The sequence below is a fragment of the Prinia subflava genome, chromosome 17 (genome assembly GCF_021018805.1).
Source record: "Prinia subflava isolate CZ2003 ecotype Zambia chromosome 17, Cam_Psub_1.2, whole genome shotgun sequence".
Lineage (NCBI taxonomy): Eukaryota > Metazoa > Chordata > Aves > Passeriformes > Cisticolidae > Prinia > Prinia subflava.
In genome coordinates, this window is record NC_086263.1 from 10971819 (window position 1) to 10988643 (window position 16825).

Sequence of the window (16825 nt, forward strand, 5' to 3'; positions counted from 1 at the left end):
GCTGCTCACTGTTTTGTCTGATGAGGCCCAAAATAAACTGCATTACATCACTGCAGGTCACACTGAGCTAATAAGGGTCTCTTCCTCGCTCTGAAAAAGGACATTTTTGTGTCCCCTGTGTTTTCTCCAGTGCTTTGCAGTCAGAGCTCCTTCCAACTGTGTGAGTGCAGGGGAAAATTAATTCAAACTGCTGCCCGAATTATGCAAGAGACTCACGGAATGGAAAGTGCACATTAACAGATTTTACTATTTTAGGGTGTTCTTTTATGTCTCATAATTTATTTTGCCATCATATTTGCAGACAAATAGGAAACAACACATAAGCCAAGTAATCCTTAGGGTGCTGACAGAAGATAGTACAAGCAAACAGGCACCTTCAGAGAAATGCTCCCTGAATAAAGCACAGCTCACCTGAACGGTGACAATAGGATCACTCCAAAGTGCTATCAATACAGGAATGCAACAGAGCCTAAAGCCCCAACCATCACTGACTTTGCTAATATGCCCCAAATTTAGTCTGTATCTTCCAGCTTTCTTAGCAGCTCCAGTGGAAGCTCACAGGGCACCTCATGCAGGGTCTATGGACCTACCTGTCAAATAATCCCAGTCCTCCAACTCCCACCCCAAAGGACAGGGTTTAAACCTTTACCTGGTGCAAGTCTGGATTCCTCCACACTTTCATGGGACCTAGGACAGTTTTTATTAGCTGAGGAGCCCAAACTTCCCACGACCAATGAATGAAAGCAGTGAAGTCAAAGTTCAAAGAGCAAACAATTCCCTTTTGCTGCCTCTTGGCCACGTTCCCATTCTCTCATCTGTAGCCTGAGATGCACCTTGACCAGTTCATGCCATCACAGTGCTCCAGCCCTGAAAATACTATTCCCTTTTGCTTCCTCCACCCCTCCCTTGGTTAAAATAATTCCCTTGATTAAGAGAAGTCAAGAGCACTCAGCTGAACTAACTTTTAGCAGGTCCTTCGGGAAGCATTGCCACAACTGCCTTCTATCAACAGCAGTGGGAAACAACCAAGCCTTTCAAAACTGATCAAAATATTTTTAAAATCTATCAAACCTTGCAATTGCCTTGAGACACAGATCCAGACCCTGATGGCAATTACAACTGTCCCCTGTTTCTAGGAGAATTCAGCACCCATGCCCCATTAAACTCAGTTAGGAAGGACAATTAGCTGGAGACTGACAGTAATTTTGCCAGTTCATTTACCAGAAGGGATAAAGCCAACCTGAAACATGTAAATGTGAGAGTCTCAAGACTGGTGTCATTCTGTGCTGTTGTACAAGAAATGTACTGCTAGAGAAAGGGATGTGGCCATAGTGTTAATTAGGATTGCTGGGGTGTAAATAATGTTTGTTTCATAAAGTCTGGCTAGGGCAAACAAATTATTTAGCTCATACTTCAGCTGAATGAAGAGCTCAAATGTATAAGAGGGTGTCTCTGAGAATCGATAGTGGATCACCAAAACCTTTAATCACAGTTTTACTGATCTCACCGAGTTCAGTGAACTAAGACTGACTCCTCACTCTGAAATCAATGGTGCTGATACACCCATGAACAACAGAACCATCAGTCTGAAACACTGACGGGGACAGAGGAGCTGAAAGCTGGGAACAGCACATGGGCTTGTGCTCCACAGCTTCCTAAGGGAGCAAGGAACCCAAAATCTCCCTTACAGGAGCTCCCACTGTGATCTCCCACCGAGGGTAAGTGGCTGTGATGTACAACAGCACATGCCCAAGAGGAGGTGTCTCATTCAGGGACTGAACCAGGACCCAGGGATCCACAGCCATGGCTCTGGCCAGGCTCAAGAGCTGGTTTCAATGCTCAGCACTGCCCACACTGGGAATTTCTGCACATGGGAAGTGTCTTTGTTTCCCAGCTCTGATCCTGCTACCTGGCATCACTCCGTGTCTCATGAGGCAGATGTTTCCCAGCAGTTTGGGAGATCTGCAAGGCCCTTTGGGACAACTGTTGACTTTGCATCCCACCCTGCCTCTTGTTTATCTCCCTCCCCAGCAGCTGAGGTTTGCTGCATCCTCCTGCCAGGCCTCCCTGCACGACTCTCTCAGCCTGACCTGCACATCTGACACTCCTGTCCTGAGGCTCATCTCTCCTAAGTCTGCCAGTTCAGCTGTGATAGCTTCTGCTTGGCATCTACAGGCTCCAGACAGTCTCTCCCCAAAGGATATTCTGAAAAACACCGAATTTCTGATCAGGGTTTCATCAGGCTCCCTGGAAAAGGCTGTTGCTCAAAACTATTCCCATATAGCATTTTCTCCTTTTTTTAAATGCAGTTATTGAACAAATATCAGAATGCAAAATAGCCCCAGGGATTGGAAAATGGAATTAAATCTTCCAGCAAACACGAGAAAATGGATACTGACATTTCTATTAGCAACAAAACGTTTCATGCTTAGAAACTGGTAACCTGACACGGCTCCAGGGAATTCAGGAGGGTGAGGAAAAATGGTCTGAGACAGCATTAGGAAGAAACAGAGATACAGGTGCACTCCAGTGAGACACAGCTGGGTGTGGGGTGGGCAGGAGGGCGCCCTGGTGTCGGTGCCACCTCGGTTTGTTCACAGACAGTTCAGGTCAGCAGTGGAAAAAAGCAACAGCCCAGACCCTCTGTCAGCCCCAGGCACAGGAGGCTCAGCATCACGAGCAGCACAGGGACAAACAGCCCTGAGCTCCTGGAATGGTGCAGGAACTGCCCAGCACACACAGGAACATTTCAGTGCTGCCCTTGGCAGAGTTAAGGGCTGGACTCCACGACCTTAAGGGTCCTTTGCACCCCAAATGACTCTGTGTTGTTCAGTGTGCTGCTTTCCTGCAGCACACAGGGTTTTCCCTGGGCTCCTTTTTCAGGACATGAGCCCAGGGAACAACCAGCTCCCAGCCAGGCAGCCCAAGAGCTGCAAGCTGCATCATCCTGATGTGCAGGACAGGCTGGGAGAGGAGCCCTCTTTGGGACAGGGTGAAGGAGAGGGGGGCAGCCACACCTGGGGCTGTGATGGTGCAGCAGAAGGGGAAAGTTGGCACTGGGAGTTTGCTGTGTGCATCCCCAGCTTTGTTCTGTTGTAAAATCAACCTGGTCCCCCCCTAAGGAGGAGCCACCTGGCCAAAGCTCCCCTTGGAATTTGCTGTCCAGAAAAATCAACAAATGACATCCCAGCTGCACAGGTCATTTGTGTGGCTCCTGTGCTGGATTTTGGAGATAGTGCCACTCTCAAAGACAATTCTCAGCCTAAAATCACTCACACACCACTTACATGATGACCAGCAGCCTGCCTCTCTTCCCCTCCTCCTCCGCAGAGCGCTGCTCACTGAAAATGGCTCACCCTCTTCTCCTCTATTCTGTGTTTAATGGCTTTTGAACTTCAAAGAGAGGTGAGAAAACCCCATCCCTTCAGCATGCAGTTAAATATTATGCAGCCACATTACTGAAGAACACCTACAAAATATGCTGCTAAAATAAACTCCCCTTTGAATTCTTCTTTTAATATCTTTCTGAGAGCTCAGAACACGCTGCCCTTCTTCCCACACAGCACTGAAGCACCTACTTCACTTTAACCAGGTACACACTCCTCTTGGAGTCTAAAGGACTCATCATGTGCTTAAAATTATACATTTTCCTCAAGTACTTGGTTGTATCCCAGCTTTTGTATCCAGAAGTTGCACAGTAGAAATTGGAAACATTATTCTTGGGCGGGTATTATACACACATTGGCAGATACATTCCAGAATTACCTAATAAATCAAACTATTTATTGTTAATAGAACACATCTGACTCCAGCAGACAGCTTTTTTAAAAATCTAAAATAAAAATGTGCCCGATGTACTCTCTATGAATATGGATACTCCCCACACACTGTGTGCCTCATGTACACAACACAGCAGAGCTGAAATGCTCAAAACATAAATTGAGAATATATGAGATCAGAATTTAATTGTGGTTTTCATAACAGCAAACTGCTGGAGCTACCTGCATATTATTAGTCTTGAAAAGCATCATGAAAATAATATTTTAACCTTTAATCTGTAACATGGTCTTTGCTAATAAAATTATCCCAGAGTCATCCAAGCACATAGCTGGTGTCAACTACTTAATATGCAGAATAAATTAAATGCCACTTACATATAGCAAAGAAATACCAAGCTAATTTCATGCACTTTCACTGGTGCAGCCACACAACAAACACAGTGAGCTCTGTGTGTCCTCTTCAAATCCTGCCCTTCTGCAAGAAAATCCTCCACCCCACTGCTCTGCTCTGCCAGCCCCTCACAAGGCCAGTGCCAGCCTGCTGAAATGAGCCCTGAAATGAGCTCTGTCACACCACTGCAGCTTTGCAAAACCCTGCCTGTGCCACAGGGAGAGCTGGTCCCACTGCTGACACCTCAAGCACTGTGCAGAGACAGTGACAGGTCCTTGGGGGCGTGGGGGACGTGGTGCACACACCCAGCACCACCCAAACCAGGAGGTTAACAGTGCTGCTTCATCTCTCCTGAGCAAAAGTCACCTCGAGGGCACAAACATTCTTTATCTCCACCTCAATCCAGCCTCAATCCAAACATCCTTTATCTCCACCTCAATGCAGCCTCGCAGCTCCTGCTCCCAGGAATAAATCACTGCTAGGTCTGACAGGTCCTGGTGAGCAGCCCGTGGAAGCCAACAGAAAGACTCTTGATAACTGGATTATTTCCATCAGGCATCCAAATTCCCAATATTCCAAATCAAATACAGGGAATGCCAGGAGGGATCTTCTGCTTATTTCTACTTCATGACACGTGGGCAATAATCAACATAAAGAACATATAAACAGAGAGGAAGGAAATGGAAGGTGCTGGACATCCCAACACTTATCTGCCAAAGATGTCTCTCAGTACCTGCAGAATAAGGCTCCTGCTTCTCACTGTGGATGAACTCTTTTCGTTCGTATTTGGCTCTGATCCACTGTTCCCGCAGTAGTCTGGAAAAAAAAAATACAGAGAAAAGGAAACATGGTCCAAGATACACTAAGAAAGAAACCAGAGCCATTAATTCTTCAATCAAAGCACAAGTGTAATTTAGAAGTCTTCCAAAACTCGCATTGTACAGTCTGGAGTCAGGGGTTTCTTCTGCTTCCTGTTGGACAACAATAAATCATTTCCTTGTACATCCAATTTTATTGGAAACTTATTTTTAAAAAATGCTCAGATACAGCAGAACAGCCTGTCCCCACCCACCCAACCAGCCTCTGTAAAAAATTCCCTCAGTATATGAACTATTTGAGACCTAATTTCCTCAGACCACATTCTTAGGTGAACAGGGTGGGTAAACAAACCAAAAAAACCCCTCAAGGATATACAAAAGAGAGATTATTGCCCTGAAAATATCAATACAGAAGCAGAAGGTTCTGAAAACCCACCTGGCCAAGCTCTTCCAAACTCACAGCCCATACCACCAAGTTTAAGAAAGCAATCTATGATGCATGGCAGCAAATATAATTCAGAAGTCCTTTACTTTTAATACTGAAATTATACCAATGATTTATACACCAAAACCTCAATTTCCAAAAAGGAAAATATACCCCAAAGATTATAATTTTTTTTGCTATTTTATTTCAGCATGAGTGCTTGAACCAATGAAGTAACTTTGATCTAGAATATGCTGGAAGTTGCTTCAAACCATTTTTAACTGAACTTTTTTCTTAATTGCCCTAGAACCCTAAATAGCCCAAGCAGGCAGATCACACTCAGAAATAAAGGCATGTGTTATCCCAGCTTCACAGCAGACATTTTGGAGCAGCCTACACTGAAGACAGTAAAAGATCCTCCAGCACTGGGTATGTTTTGTAAAACCATCACATTTCAACACATCAACTTCTCTGCCAATGAAAACTGTTCATATGCTTAATCACCTTTTCTTTTTTGCTGATTATACAAACTAAATGGTATCTTTTCAGCAGCCACATCCCAGAATGCTCCAAGAATACAAACATACCAACATTGCTTATGAAAATTCATCTGCAGGTACAGCAAACACATTCCATAAATCTGCAAGGCACTATCCAAGGAGAACTGTGGCTGTGATTGGTTTCCTGGCAATAAAGGAGGAGATAATAACACAGATTTTGTTTCCCCCATTGTGTCAGCTCCTTGGTTAGGGCACCAGCCTTGTCCCCAAAAGGTTCAGGGAGCACCACTGCCCCCAAAATCCAGCTGTGAGCTCCTGCTGGAACAGAAACAATGCACCAAGTCTGTCTCTCCCCCTCTGCTCCTGTCCCCATGACTGACCTTGGCTGTTACACATCTGCAAGTCTGACTGTGAGCTCTGAACACCCATCTCCCTTCTGCTGCCACCCTGTGCTCTGCTCCGGGTGCAACCCATCCTCAGGAGCTTCAGGTGCACTTTGTGCAATCATAGAAGGCTTGGAAGGGACCTTAAAAATCATCTAATTCCAACTCCACTGCCATGGGGCTGCTCAAACCCCATCCAACAGCCAAGGGGGCTCTTCTGGGCCCAGCAGGATGCCTTTTCTGGATCTGATACCCACAAACAGAGAAGCCTGATGACCCAAAAGGTGGCATCCAAATTCTACAATGTCATCACTAATCAGCAGAGCTACCAAGGTTTAATCACAAAAGAAACACAAATTATTGAATTTACTATCCCTCTTGCAATTTCTCCTGGCCAGCTGCTGCAGACAGCTTGTCATCACTGAAGCCAAACCTGGACCTTTTCTACAGGATGATCAGGGACTGAACTGGGAGCAAGAAAATTCACACCACCCTCGGCTCCAGCTGACGTCAGCGGATCCAGCAGGAGCTGCAGCTGCTCTGAGAGCCAGAGCCTTCCAGCATGGGGCTTTAAATACAGCAAAAATCAGGATTCATGTGCAGTAGACACAGGTTGTGCAGCAGATACACTGCAGGGCTCATCCCTGGGGGAGCATCCCACTTCCCTGCAGGGCCTGACTGCTCACAGCTCTGCCCACAGCTCTGCTGCAGGGCTCCAGAGCTGCTGTGCAAGAGGGCAGCCCCGGGCAGACAGCCATGCCCAAAGGGGAACCCTCAGAAGCTGCAAAGTGCTCTCAGTGCCCTCTCTCAGCATCCAGCCCTGAACACAAGTGGCTCTGATGGCAGCTCTCAGCTGTGCCACCTTCCCAGCAGCTTCCTGGCAGCTCACACATTCTTCCCCTTTCCCTACCATCACAAACCCAAGCTCTTTCAGCAATGATTTCCCAAAAACCCAGGACACACCAAGAGCAGCCCACAGTTTGGACAACTCAGCGCCATCAGCTGCAGCTTCTGCTCCAGGGGTTATTTATAGAAAGCAGAACAACTCCAGTAAAAGAAACCAAAACAAAAACCCAACTAGGACAGCGAGGAGTTCACCATCTCCCTTCACTGCAGGAGAAGCTGAGCAGGGATTTGACCACATGCACTCTCATGGATTAGATGCAATCCTGCCATAAAGAGCTGCTGGTGCTAAACCCCAGTTTCAGTAGCACAGCTCTGATGAATTCCTGCAGGAGCAGGAGTGTGTCCTGGGAGCTGTGGGATCTGTAGGATCTGAGAGCAATTGGAGGGCAGGAACCATCCAGAAGATGCTCAAACCATACAGGGATTGTATGAAAACAGCCACCCCCTTCAGCAGACTGCTGACCTGATCTTAATTTAAGTAGATCTTAAGAGGCTTTAGAAATATCTGTTGCTGTGTTTTAGTTGAAAGGTACTTTTCCAGGCATGAATGTGTGTGTATATAACAAAGAGTAGATATCACATACTCAACACAGGAGCCTCCATCCAAATCCACCTTTGATTCCAAAAGGAGTGACCAGAAAGGACTGCAGTAACAGCCCCCTGGTATTTTACTGCAATTCTGGTGATGGAATAATATAGCAAATAAGCAAACATATTAATTGTGTTTGCTAGAAAAATGTGAGTGCATCATTCCTGAACTGTGGAGATGCACAGCTTTCAGGATCAACTCCAAAAGCTTTAACAGCCCACCTAAAGTCTGTCAGGCTGGTGGTTACAGGGAACTTGTCATTTTTTGGCAATTAGAACAGAAAAGTCCTTGTACTCATCAGAAACCTAGAGGCAAATCAAAAAACCCAATCAACAAAACAAAACACTAAGGAAATCCATGTTTCCAGCAGAATAAGGGAAAATTCATCTCCCAAATGGGAAAGGACTGGGCTTCACTGAGGAGGCAGCAGCTCCAGTCTGGCAAAGCAGGAGGCACTTGTTTGCTTTCCTGACCACCCACATGAAAACAAGAGCTCTGCCCAGGGGCCAGCGAGGAAGGTTCCAGAAGAAGCCACTGGAGCAGTTTTATCTTTGGTCCCACCTACTCAGAGCTCACAGCAAAAAGCACCACAGGAAAAGCTGCTCAAGCAGTTCAACATCAAACTGTGGCTGCACAGCCTCAGTGTGCTGTGTGGAGGAGGTGCTGGCCAGCCAAATTCAGAGTCTCCAGTTTGTTTTTTGCCAGGACTCTCAGCTGGGCTGGCTGATGCACTCCAGAGCACACCCACAGATGCTGCACGGCCACTGTGGCTTTTTTGGAGACACATGACAGACAAGAAACCCCAGCCAGAGGTGAAAGTGGCCCAAAAGACATCACACAGCACAAACCACCACTGTCTGACTGCATCCTTGTGAGGCAGCATCAAGTCCAAGAAAGACAAAAGAAATTAATGCCATCCAGAAACGCCATTTCCAGAAGCCAAATTTGTAGCTTCTGGAATTTGTCAGAGGTTTTTCCAGCAAAAGCCAATCTGCTTTCCACAGGCAGCTTGGTGGATGCAGGAGCTACGCCAGGTTTCTGTCAAACAACTGCTTTAATGAAATTTTAAGTCCGAGTCCAAATTCCTTGCTCAGACAGCAAGGAGAGCCACTGCAGCATAGACTAAAAGCCTGTCTGCCTTCACACTCCTTTCCTATCTAGTGAGTTCTTGCTGTGAGGGCTTGCTTTTAAATAACTTTGTGGAGGCATGAGACAGCTGGGGGGCTTCTTCCAGGCTCTCTGTGCACCACCTCAGCTTGTAGAGCCTGAGGGTTGATGTGCCATCCTCCTAGCAAGACCAGCAAGCTGCCAGAGGAGAGCAAAAAGACAGGGGTTTGGCTCTCAAGGCATAAAACCCCTGGCCTTATGGATCTGGAGAAGTTAAAACTGATTCTAAATATGCAAAATCGTAACATCCTCAATTAAAATGCTAACTGGTTCCTTTTTTGTTTGATTGCTTTACATGCACAGTCCAGCTCTCCCCAACACTATTTCTCAGAATGGTTAAACACCAATTAAAAACATGTAGGAAACAGCCTCTGTCAGTACTACACTAACCTTGTAGCAATTTCCTTTGGAAATTAAAGGAATCAATATGAATTAACATGTTTACAAGCTTACAGCAAAGAGAAAATAACCAAGAAGAGAAAACCCCGTGGCTGGTCAGGACTGAAGGATTGGGCAGATCTCAGCACTTGGGTGACTCAAAGAATTCCCAAGGCTGAGTGCCCAATTTGAGCCACCACAGGAGGCTCCACCACTTGGGAATGAGCTGGTGAGCAGCCACTGCAGGTGGCCACACTGCAGCACCTCAAACTTTACACCCCAGACATCAGGCACTTCTAAAAGCTGCGAATGTCAAATCTGAAAACGCTTATTAATACCTAGGAGCCTGAGCAAAACTCAATTTTACCCCTCTGGACACTATGTAATGAAGTTTTTATACCTATAAAGTTTTTATTATCTATAAAATACTAGTGAAAGGAGATGAAGTGGTGAGAAGTTTGCACCCCTGAGTGCCCCTATGCATGGGAGAGGAAGGGGCCATGCTGACCTCCTCACACCAGACTGAAGTGATGGGCTTGGAAGCTCCTCTACCAAATGTACCTAACTTTAAATGATTTAAAAAAATAAAAAAAATCCAGAGATCTACCAGGCAATTTTCCCTCTGCACATCTTAATCAATACAAAAAGGCACTTCAGCTAATAGCTGTTGTTCTTTGGATGGGTACATGGATGGCTCCTCACGATGTGCTCCTCTCTCTGGCTGATGCCTCCTCTCGTTCCAGATACAACAAGCACCCAGCTCATCTCACTCTGCCCCATTTTCCTGTTCTGACAGTCAGTACACTGAACTGTTCTGCACGAGGAGCAGATGCAGCTCCCACTTATCCAAGCACGGAGAGAGGAGCAGAGCAAAGCACTGCAGCTCACTCACAATTCCACAGGATGAGGCTCTGAATTCCCAAATCAAGCAAGAGAACGATGCTCAGCACTGGGCAGGGACAGGGATGTGCTTCCAGCTCTGCAAAAGCCCAGTAAGAGATGATCTCACTTTCTTCTATCAGTTTCCAGCCAAGTAAAAGACTGAACAAAGCCTTTTTCCTTTGCTCTTACTCCAGAGTGAGTACTTGCTGCTGAGTGGTGACTCAAAACTCGTCCATGTGCTTGCAACGTGTCTGCCCCAGAAAAATCTGTTTCACAGCTCCCCATCTGCTGCTGTGGTGCACCAAGCTGGGCCATGGCCACTCGTGACCATCCAAAGAGAGGTTTTGTGGTTTAAATTCCACACCCAAAGCTCTTTGGGCCAGCATTGTGGTGGTGTAGGAACATCCCAGAGTCTGGGACTCATTTCACTGTTAGGGACTCCCCAGAGGTCCAGGAGCTGGCTGCTCTGGTCACTGTCCCTGGGGCATGGGTCAGTGCTGGCAGACAGAGGAGATGAGAGGAAAGGACAGAAGGAGATTTTTTTGTTGTTGTTGTTGTTGTTTTGTTTGTTTGTTTTTGTCTACGAACAGCTGTTAAACTTTCCCTGGGCAATTCCAGGGCACCCCTCCAACTTCTCTAACCTTTGCCAAGTGTCATGCAGAACCAGGAAGCCACAATGGGGTTTCTGAAGGATACAGAAGCCACATGCAGCAGGCAAACACCACAAATTTCCCAAAGGGCCAACCACAACATTGTAGGCAAGAAGAGAAAAGGACAAGCTGGCACTTCAGCACTTCTTCCCTCCTGCCCTGAACCTCCCAATTCTTTGTGCAACCAAAGCAGAGGGATTCCAGAAACAGCATTATAAAACTAAGAAGCTTCAAATGAACAAACAGCTGCCCAGGCACTGCAGCTGCCCAGCATGTGCTGCTGTTGGAATTAGAAGCAGCAAAACCTCTCAGTGCTGCAGGACGTGGTTGGAATCAGTGCCAGTGCTGGATGGAGGTGCCATCCATGGCGATGCTTGCCAGGGCTGTGAGCTGGGAACAGCTCATGCTATTGCAGTGACTGGACTGCAGCGAGGCGGGGAAACAGCTAAATATACATCCCTGCAAAAAGCAGCACTCCCCTGCACTTGTTTAGCATGCATCTCTTGAGAGGCACAGAGAGCCCTGGATTAGAGAAAGGAAAATACAACCGGGCACAGCATCCTTCAGACACTCCCAGGGTGTAATGTGCCCACAGCTGCTGATCCTGCAGCAGTGTCAGGAGATTTTTCTGCTCCTGGGAGAGGTCACATCCATCCCACTGCATCCTGCTGTTATGGCAGGGACCCAGCAGTGCTGGTCCAGAGAACCCCTGCAAGAGCAGAGCTCCAGGCTGAGAACAGAAATCATCAGGCCATGCAGGCTGCTGATTGTCCCAGTGCACAACAGGCACAAGCTGGGACCAGAGAAGGGTCAGAAATCAGTCTTCCAGCTGCTCCCAGGAAGAGTGGCCTTGTCTCATCCTCCCAATGAATCAGGAAATAACCAAACAGAAACAACAACAAAAAACCCTTTCAAGCCCCTGCTCCAGCTGCTTCCAGGTTCCCAGCCCAGCACGGTGCTGCTCCATCAGCCATGGGCACGGGCTGGGGATGGAGTGGCTGCCCCAGCAGGGTCTCTGGGAGCCCAGACAGCCTGGCAGGGCTGTGGCTGGAGCTGAGCCACCTCCTGGCAGAGCTCCCTGCAGTGCCACGGCTCTGCAGGATGGAGGGAGGGAAACAGCCCGGCGGGGAGGCTGAGCTGCACTGGCCAGAGCACAGCAGCAGCCACACACCCCCTGCCAGCCCCATGGCAAATGCTCCTGGTCTCCAAGCAGCTCCTGCTGGCTCTCAGCCTGACCAGGGCAAGCAGAGCCGGGTGTGATGGTCCCCAGGGCTCAGGGACCTGCCCTGCTCCCTGCCAGGCTCCTCCAGCACGAGCCCTGCACCCCCTCAGGCAGGGAAAGCTCATGGATAGAACCAGGACTCTGCTCCTGAGTGTCAGAGAGGCAGCATCTAACTGAGCACAACCGAGGGGCAAACAAAATCAAAATCCCCTGGAACTGTGTTTGTCCCACCAGTGTTGCTTCTCCAGCCCCAACAGACAAACACATACAGGTCTCAAAATGGCACAGCCAGACTGCTGGGACTCTGGAGCTCAGAACACTGCACAAATGGCTGCTCTTTTCTTGTCAGGCCAAAAAAAATTTAAAAAAAACCACCTTGGCACACGGCAGGACTGGACCCTAAAAGGCAAATTCAGTTCATCCCCTTGCACCCTGGATGGTTCAGCACGTTCTGGCTGCTCAGCTTCTTCCTCTACAAAGTCCAGCCCAGCTTGCTAGGGAGGTTTACTCCATCCACACTGTAGGAGACACAGCCTTTCAGCTGCCTTCGTGGAGATTATTTGTCATCCAGGTGGAAAAACCAAACCAACACAAACCCCCAATATCTCTGCATTACAAAGAACCCAGCATCTCACACAGCAGATTAGCAAATTCTGCTTTGTTGCAGAAGGGGGATTTGAAAAGAGAGAGGAAATCAATGGGTAGAAATTGGCATTCCTGTAGCCTTAGAAACTTGGAAGAGTCTGGGGAGCAGACAAACTATTGACTCCCCTGCATCATCTCAACTGTACTTATTAAATAAGATCCCACACGTAGCATAAACTCTACCATATGCACGCAGAAGGAAAAACACTTTCAGGACCTTTTATAAATGAAACCTCCACTGTGACTACAAAAAAAAAAAAAAGTATTATGCTAAAACTAAAGTATTACAGAGGCTGCAGCTGCACAAACAAATAAATGCTGTTTACCAGCAGAGGTATTTACTTACTGGCAGTCAAGATATGTTGGTTTATAATAAAACGGTGGCATTTTAGATTCATATTTTGCTTTTGCTACATTGTTTCCATTCGAGGCCATAAACTGTAAAAAGAGAAAAAAACCAGAAAGAATTAACAAATGTAAATAGTATTTTCCTTTATTCTCTTTTATTTCTACAGAGCAATAAAATTATTGGGTTGGGGGAACTTGTTCTCTTGCTGAGAGGTTTGTTCAGGACTGTGCACAGAAGAATTGCTGTAAAAACTGTCTGCAAACCAGGGTTAAGAAATAAATATTGGTTATTGTTGCTGGGGATCCTACAGCTTAAAATGATGCTGAGGACACGTCCCAGTCCCACCTGCATGACCCCCACAGGAGCAGGAGGCAGCACACAGGTGGCATTTCCCCCTCATGGCCATGGGAATCAGGTGGCTGCCAGGAATCCAACAGGGAATTCAGGCAGCCAGAGGGCAAAACTGGCTCTGGTCTCCATGTGCTACAGCTCCAGCAGGGTGACAGCCTCTGACAACACATCCTGGGCTTCAGATCACATCACTTGTGCCAAAAGGATGATTTTGTTTCTGCAAAGTCATTGCAGCTAACTCAGGGAGGAGCTTGAAGTGATAGACAAACAAATAAATAAATAAACAAATAAATACATAAAAGTTCTATCTGCCTTGACAGCCCTCCTTTCCAATAAATACATACATAATGTTTCTATCTCCCCTGACAGCCCTCCTTTTCTTCTGATACACAAATGGCTAGTTGAGAACTCAGCAAAGAAAACTACTTATTTCCTTATTTATATACTTCATTTATTGAAATTCACTTTATAAGTGTAAAAACCCCATTCTTTCCAGGCAGCCACACTAAATACATTTTGTTTTGTGTCAAATGCCAAGCGTACAAGCATAACAAGCAGCTAAGCTATTTTTTAATTATGGTCATGGTTTTGAATTTCCACATTTACATATTCAATCTATTCCCTCCAAAAATATCATGGAAGGAAATACCCATGCAACACTAAGGCCTATTCTCATAGAACACACAACTCCATGAGGTGCAGCTTTCAGAAAAACTTTAACATCACATATAGAAGACAGAAATCAATGACTGGTAGAGTTCTTCATGCCTTTGAAGATACAGTAGTTAAAGCAAAAAGGTTTCCTGGGTGCCTTTAGCAGCACCACACAAATCTAGGGAGGTGTGAGGTATAAATAGAATTTATATTGTGAGGGTTTGGTTTTTAAAGCTGAGAATTTAAGAGGAACAAAGCCAGAAATAGCTGAGCTGAGCAGGGGTGGTAGACCAGAGGTCTAGTCTAGACTAGAGGGGTTGTAAGAAACAAGAGAAGACAATTCTTTAAAAATTAGCAATTTCTACACGGTTTCACTGACATTTTTATAGGGGTGGGGGAAACCCTCACAAATCCTTCACGAAACGGGCGTTCCACTCCAACCATTCCCACATTCATTACCCAGACACGGTCCCTGAAACCACATTTGTTGTGTCCCCTTTAGAAGGGGCTGCAGAGGGAGGAGTGCCAGCCCTGGGTGCTCGTACCTCCACCTGGGCGTCATCCCAGTCGTCCAGGCGCACCGACTTCACCTTGCTGACCTGCGGGATGCTGCGGTGGATGCCTGAGCAGTTCAGGCAGATGAAGATCCCCAGGCTGTAGGATGCCCAGTCCGGGTCTGGAAGCAAGAAGGAAAGAGGGAATTGCATCACAAAGTGATCTTTTGGATTGGAGGCAGCGGGAGGCAGAGACAGGGCACGGCAGAGGAGGTCAGGAGTCAGCAGGTCTGACGCGCCTGATTCTAAAGGCATCAGATAAACACACAAGGAAAACAAATATTTATAGGGATAGGAATACAAATTAAGCTAGCAATTAACAGATCTGCAATCCCCAATGCAGCTGCTATTCCCCAAACCCCAATATACAGACAAGTGCATGTGCCGAAGAGAAGAGAAGAGAAGAGAAGAGAAGAGAAGAGAAGAGAAGAGAAGAGAAGAGAAGAGAAGAGAAGAGAAGAGAAGAGAAGAGAAGAGAAGAGAAGAGAAGAGAAGAGAAGAGAAGAGAAGAGAGAGAAGAGAAGAGAAGAGAAGAGAAGAGAAGAGAAGAGAAGAGAAGAGAAGAGAAGAGAAGAGAAGAGAAGAGAAGAGAAGAGAAGAGAAGAGAAGAGAAGAGAAGAGAAGAGAAGAGAAGAATCTGTCTTTTGCGAGGAAATTCCACCCAAACTCTGCATGGAACAGAAACTGCATCAGCTCAGGGAAGCCTCTCTGCTGATCCCTTTTTATTTATTTATTACATGTGTTCCACACAGAGACTTTCCTCCCACAGCTGCAGCTCCCAGCAGCACAGCCCTCCATGCCAGGAGGTTTCCAGCCCTTGCCTTAATGGAAAAATGCTGCCAGTGGTAGCTCTGTACTTTCTCTGAGCAAAACCACACACTGTTTACAGCCCGGGGCTGACATCTCACACAAAGCACTGTAAACACGAGTCCCAAATGCCTCCAAATTCCTCCTTGGGAGAGGCACTGCCCGAAGCAGGGAGACAGAGGGGCTGGAGGAGGGCAGCAGGACACATCCAGCAGTGTTTCTGGCACTGCCTTGCCAATAAAGCCAATACAGGGATCTTTGTTTGAACTCCAAGGCAAATGTCAGCGCCTGCGGATCCAGCTGTGCCCCAGCAGAAAGAGCCTCACTGCAGGTCACCCAGCCAGATACTAAATCCTCCATCCTCCCCAGACCCACGGGGCTGGGAGCCCCTCAGCCAACCCCTGGCATCAGGCTGGCGAGGGACAAGGGCAGGTCCTCCCTTCTCAAGGCTCTTGTCACTCGTTCCTTCCCCCACTGCAATCACACTGAACCCTCACTCCCCACAGCACAGCAATTATTTATAAAAGGCAAGGGAATGTGCCTTCTCCTCCTTATCCATATTTAATGCTCTGGCTGTGTCAGTGCAGGGAGCAGCCTGGCATGGGGCAGCTCAGCTCCTGAGGGTAACCAGGGGCTGCCACCAGCCCTGCCTGCGGGGACAGCCACCAGCCCTGCCTGCGGGGACAGCCACCAGCCCTGCCTCAGGGACAGCCACCAGCCTCCAGCACACCCCAGGGAAGAGCAATGCAGCTCTCCAGAGGTGCCTCTGCTCAGATGCAAACCCCAGCACGAAATGAGGATTCTCATCAGGCATAGCTGAGTGCCCCCCCCGGGAAAGGGGAGAGAATTCCCGAGCTGATCCAAGTCCCATCAGCCACCAGCAGACACAAAGGTGGGGTTTTTTTTGTTTCTCATGGTTTCCTATCCTCATCCGAGACCCCAGTGACTACAGCTCAAGCCTGGCAAGTGTAAAACCAGTCAGGTTGATCTAAGGGCCTGGTGCTGCCCACCCTGCTCCTTCCACAAGCTCTGGGTGACTCAGCTTCACATCCCAGCCCAGATCACACACCCCACTCATTCCAACCCCAGATTGTGGCCAGTTTGGGGGCTGTAGGTTGGCAGCAAAAATCAAGAGTTTTGCATGCTCAGGCACTTTCTGTGCTCTAACTCCTCATGTTCTCCTCTCTCATCTCCAAACATATTTGTAATCAAAGTCTGGGACCCTCCAAACTTCCTGCCACAAAAACATCCCAAGGGTCTGCACTGCTGAAGGGTGCAAGTCAGGCAAGGTGAGAGCACCAGGGTCTCGTGTTCAAACAGCCATCAGTGACCTTAGTGCAGGGCATCAGAGGCACAGAAAGGTAAGGGGGTCCAGA

The 16825-nt window shown here is 47.4% G+C and overlaps 1 protein-coding gene across 2 annotated transcripts in view; it reads right to left on the reverse strand.

The window, feature by feature from the left end:
- The window catches only part of ADAP1 (ArfGAP with dual PH domains 1), a 49853-nt gene that overhangs the window by 25449 nt on the left and 7579 nt on the right, over nucleotides 1-16825 (reverse strand). For both annotated transcript variants that reach the window (XM_063414508.1, XM_063414507.1), the window contains exons 2-4: nucleotides 14634-14764; nucleotides 13081-13172; nucleotides 4904-4986 (exon numbers count right to left, since the gene is read on the reverse strand). In XM_063414508.1, coding sequence (XP_063270578.1) covers nucleotides 4904-4986; nucleotides 13081-13172; nucleotides 14634-14764 — 306 coding nt within the window. The remainder of the gene's footprint in view (nucleotides 1-4903; nucleotides 4987-13080; nucleotides 13173-14633; nucleotides 14765-16825) is intronic.